The sequence below is a fragment of the Gymnoscopelus braueri genome, assembly GCF_963280865.1.
Source record: "Gymnoscopelus braueri genome assembly, chromosome: 7".
NCBI classification, from domain to species: Eukaryota; Metazoa; Chordata; class Actinopteri; order Myctophiformes; family Myctophidae; genus Gymnoscopelus; species Gymnoscopelus braueri.
In genome coordinates, this window is record NC_137608.1 from 31,918,269 (window position 1) to 31,923,268 (window position 5,000).

At 44.3% G+C, this 5,000-nt stretch overlaps 1 protein-coding gene across 1 annotated transcript in view; it reads right to left on the bottom strand.

Annotated features, from left to right (window-relative positions):
• Nucleotides 1-2,540: 2,540 nt before the first annotated feature.
• Nucleotides 2,541-5,000, bottom strand: part of LOC308088066 (T-box transcription factor TBX5-A-like) — a gene marked incomplete at both ends in the record, with an annotated part of 10,301 nt that continues 7,841 nt past the window's right edge. Inside the window, 2 exons of the mRNA XM_080432416.1 lie at nucleotides 2,541-3,130; nucleotides 3,674-3,921. Of these exons, the coding sequence (XP_080288542.1) occupies nucleotides 2,541-3,130; nucleotides 3,674-3,921 (838 nt within the window). The remainder of the gene's footprint in view (nucleotides 3,131-3,673; nucleotides 3,922-5,000) is intronic.

The window sequence follows — 5,000 nt, forward strand, 5'->3', positions numbered from 1 at the left end:
GGTTGCGTTACTCAGTGACAAAGATGGACGCGGCAGAGATTCAAAATTCACTAAAATTTAATTCATTTCTGTATATAAATCTGTCTTTTATTGTCATAAGAATCACAACCATTTGTCACCACTTGGAAATGGAGGGTGAAATCAGAAACCGTTGAGAAACAAACGACTTCAAACAGTACTGTCTCATTCACAATTTTACAACAAACTAATCTTTACAACCCTAGAATAATAAATACTATGAGCAGGAACAATACCATAAAAACACCAACATTTCCCAAAACAGGAGAGCTCTCTCTCTCTCACTCACTCACTCTCTCTCTCTCTCTCTCTCTCTCTCTCTCTCTCTCTCTCTCTCTCTCTCTCTCTCTCGCTCTCACACACACACGCGCAAGCACGCACGCACGCACGCACGCGCACACACACACACACACACACACACACACACACACACACACACACACACACACATTCTCTCACTCTCTCTCTCTTGCACACACTCACGCATATGTTAGTTTTGAAAACTTTTGGAAATATTACATTGACTTCCCCAACCCTATGAAAAAAATCTTATTGAGTACACCAATTTTGTCCCCTATGTGACATGTTGTAACCAATCAACTGATTTTGTGTCCAACATTTCCCCAAATGTAGCCTTGGTCAGGAACAAAAACACACACACACACACACACACACACACACACACACACACACACACACACACACACACACACACACACACACACACACACACACACACACACACACAAAGGAATGATGAGGAATGACTTCTTTGTACTAACAGTAATGGCTGACAGCAAGAAGGCCTTTTCACATGCATGTTGCTGCATCTAAAACACCTGGGCAAAAATAGGATGATAAAAACATTAAATTACTAGTTCTCAGCATGGTACTCTTTTGCAGTGTAGAAATCATAGCTTTCTGTAGAGGTAAAGGAGGTAATGGTAAACAATAAATAAAATAGTTGTTATATTAAAAAGAAATATTTGGATTGAAAAAAAAACGTGTGACTTCTTCCTTTTCATTATTTTGGCCAACTAAGGCCAGTCAAAGGAATTAGATTAGGAAATGGAAATGCCTTGAGGTCCATTTGGATTTAAAAGCAGACACTAATAAAACAAATACAAATAGTTGGTTCATCATAGTTATCACATTTATGTGACTACCCTGTTTGGCATGTTTTGACATGTCTTCTGAGCAATACTCCCACATCATTCACTAACAAATCAAAATGGGCTAACCTACAAAAAGAACGCAGCTGACTGATCAACCAGGGATAAAAGAGCGGTGCCAGCTGATTGGTTGGCTCACAGGAAAAAGGAGAGTGCTGATTGGTCAGATTTAGCCTGGTAACCAGACGAATCTGCCAGTGCAAAAAAAGAAAATATCCCTCGGCAGATTTGGTCTGGCCAAATCCCTGCGCCCGAAGTTGTGGGGCACCAATCAGGGCCCAGTATGTATATATAGGGCGGGTTTATCACCCGAGGCCTTTTCTTTTAATTTGCCCCTTGGAAATGCAGGTTCCAAACAGAGATTCCAGACTACTATCTACGCAGTGGTATTAGTCTGGCCATGCCAGGCTAGGTCAGATTGGGGTGAGTGAGAGGACAGTGACAGCTGTATGATGCTGAGCTGTCCTACCCAGAATGCAGTGATAACTGCGTACAGGTCGCTCAGCCTGTAGCGTGATCTAAAGTAAACTGTTTATCTCTGTGTTGCAATGCCTGCAGCCACTGCCCGTTTCATTGGGAATTAACTCATATCAGTCTTGAGCTAAGTTGACACGGGCTACTCACACACACACACGCACGCACGCACGCACGCACACACACACACACACACACACACACACACACACACACACACACACACACACACACACACACACACACACACACACACACACACAAACTTGTGGCTTTGTCCTTCAAAGAGACTTAGCAAGGAGCTATATTTTGCACCTCTAAATAAAGAAAAAAGTCTGCCTCAGGCTCTACCGTTTATACCAAAAATCGGTAAAAGTTACTGTTTGTCAGATGGTGGGTCACAATATATACGTCCTTCACAATGCTGAGACCTGTGAGTGATTGAGACAGGAAAACACAGCAGCTTTGATGTTAAAGCCTGACAGGGCTCACAGTGCAAATATTTAACACCACCAGTCTGGGTAGGGAAACATGTTGCTTGGAAGGGGTTGCACCCCTAATGGACCACACACCTCTGTGTTTGCTGTTTGGTGGAACTTACTGTAAGTCAGTTTGAATATCCAAGTCAAAAAAGGAACACATTAACTGTAGCAATCCATGGTTCCATCCAGCACGAATGGAAACGCAACACAACCGGCAAAAGAACCCTCTTCACACGGTTCAATGCCACACTTTTCACAATTATGTTACAAAAGTAATATCATATTTAATCCCAGCATGGTGCAACATCTTCTGTCATAACAGCAGCAAGGGTGCTGGAAATGCAGGTGTCAAATATTTCTCCATTAATCAGTCTGTCTTGTATACCCGGTCCGATTAGGATGCTGAGCTCCACTCTGGGACGCCTCCCCTGATGGGAGCGTGTGTGTCTAGTGTGTGGTAGAGAGGAGGGGACAGGTTCGGGGTGTAGCGGGGATACTCTCGGAGCGGAGGGCTGAGCTGTCTGCTGTGGATGTTCTGGTGGGTCTGAGATGGAGGTCCGGAGCTTTGCGTCTGGTAGGGGTCATGAGGCAGCGGCTCCCCAAGTGGAGGAGAGCCCTGGTGGGCCATGGTGCTGAGCCTAGAGCCCTGCGGGCTGGAGCTGTAGGGGGGATGAGGGGCATAAGGTGGGTAGGGTTCGATAGGAGTCATGGCAGGGGGCAAGGGGCAGGTGTAAGACCATGAAGTGCAGCTGAGATCCTCCAGTCTGGGCTCGGAGCCAGCAAACATACATGCCTGACGCTGTCCCATATCTGAGCTGTAGGGGGAGTCAGTGAGACCCAGGGGAGGATTATTGGGCAGGCCAGGTGGAGGGGGAGGAGGGTAGGATGAGGGGTGGTAGTAAGACTCTCCCTCGTTTGGTGAGCCATCAATGAATGGCTTCTTATACTGATGCGGGTGGTCTGCTGAGGGACAGCTCTCTTCCACTAGTGAGAGAAAGAGAGAGAGTGAGAAAGTGAGAAAGTGAGAAAGTGAGAGAGAGAGAGAGAGTGTGTGTGTGTGTGTGTGTGTGTGTGTGTGTGTGTGTGTGTGTGTGTGTGTGTGTGTGTGTGTGTGTGTGTGTGTGTGTGTGTGTGTGTGTGTGTGTGTGTGTGTGTGTGTGTGTGTGTGTGTGTGTGCGCGCGTGCGTGTGTGCGTGTGCGTGTGCGTGTGCGTGAGACAGAGACAGAGACAGAGACAGAGACAGAGACAGAGACAGAGACAGAGACAGAGACAGAGACAGACAGACAGACAGACAGACAGACAGACAGACAGACAGACAGACAGACAGACAGACAGACAGAGAGAGAGATTCATTTATCCACAATTGGAGGGCTGGGACAACTTAAGACAGATATTTTTGGAGATCACAACATGACTGGGGTGTTGAAAAAATCAATGACCTGTTGTAAATTAGACTGTTTTTTTCTAACATAGAAATAATCCTTTTTTAATACTCTAAAGAAGCAGTTTCAGCAGTTTCACTGTACCTTTCCTCTTGGTATAGTGGTACACCTGCGGCTGTGGGTGGTGCTGCAGGGGTGGATGGGGAAGGCCATAGGAGGCTGGTGGACCACTCAGGGGACTGCTGCTGCTGCTCAGGCCGTTCTCACAGGGGTAGGGGGATCGGATGGCCTCGGGGGATCCTCCCAAAACCCGACCTTCACCAGCGAAGGGACTCCCGCTTGAACACACCCTCTGGCGGGCTGTGCTGCGAGGGACCACTGGATAGTCTTTACTGGAAAATTTAGATGAGAGAAAGAGAGATGTAAGTTGACTATTACAGCAATAGCAGAGATTGGCCATGTCATGATTTGAGTTGGGGTTTGCTGCCACTGTTATGACCTCAAGTATAGGAGTAGTTCACCCCAAAAAATGATTATTTTCTATCAATTACACATCCCATGAAGCATTGAATTCATGGAGATTTTTTTGTTTTTGTCACATTAATAATAAAGATGCTAATGTATCCGGAGAGACCGCCAGTTATCAAATTATTGGCTTAGGGATGCGATCAAAACAAAAAAATCTCCATGAATTCAATGCTTCATGGGATGTGTAATTGATAGAAAATAAGTAATTTTTTGGGTGAACTACTCCTTTAACCTCTTAACTTAAGCCCTATACTGAACTTCATCGTACAATGATTGATTGATTGATTGATTGATTGATTGATTGATTGATTGATTGATTGATTGATTGGTTGGTTGGTATTTTTAATGACAAAAATGCATATACTAACATACATACACGTATACTGTATGTCAAAAGGATAAAACACAAAAAAGCTTGAGAGCTTATTTCCATTGTGTTCCTTAGAGTGCAAATGTGTATGTCAACTGAGTGCCATGTGTTTTGAGGGGTAGCAGAGACATAAAGCAAAATAAAATCAATAATGAATACACTCATACAATTTCAACATACTAGACAAGTAAAAAAAAGTAAAATAGCAAAGGACAACATGGGTAGGGCCTTCTGTAAATGGAATGTGTTTGGTGAAATTATATACAGATGAGCTTGTAGATCGGTTATTTGAGCTATTTTTGAAAGTAAAAAGAAAGAAAGAAGAAAATCCTTGAAAAAAATATCTTAGTAGTAATTTTTGTCTTGTTTGTTTTTTCCCTCCATCCCATCTATATATATTTATTTATTTTTCCCTATCTCTCATTTACACTCTGTCCCTCGGCCTCTCTCTGTGCATAGCCTACTGCCCTCTTGGTGAACTCTGTGGTATGCAGGGACAGTGGGCCACATCTTTCTGTCGCTTGGTTCTGCCTGTGACACACACGCACGGAAACACTCATGAACACTCGCAGC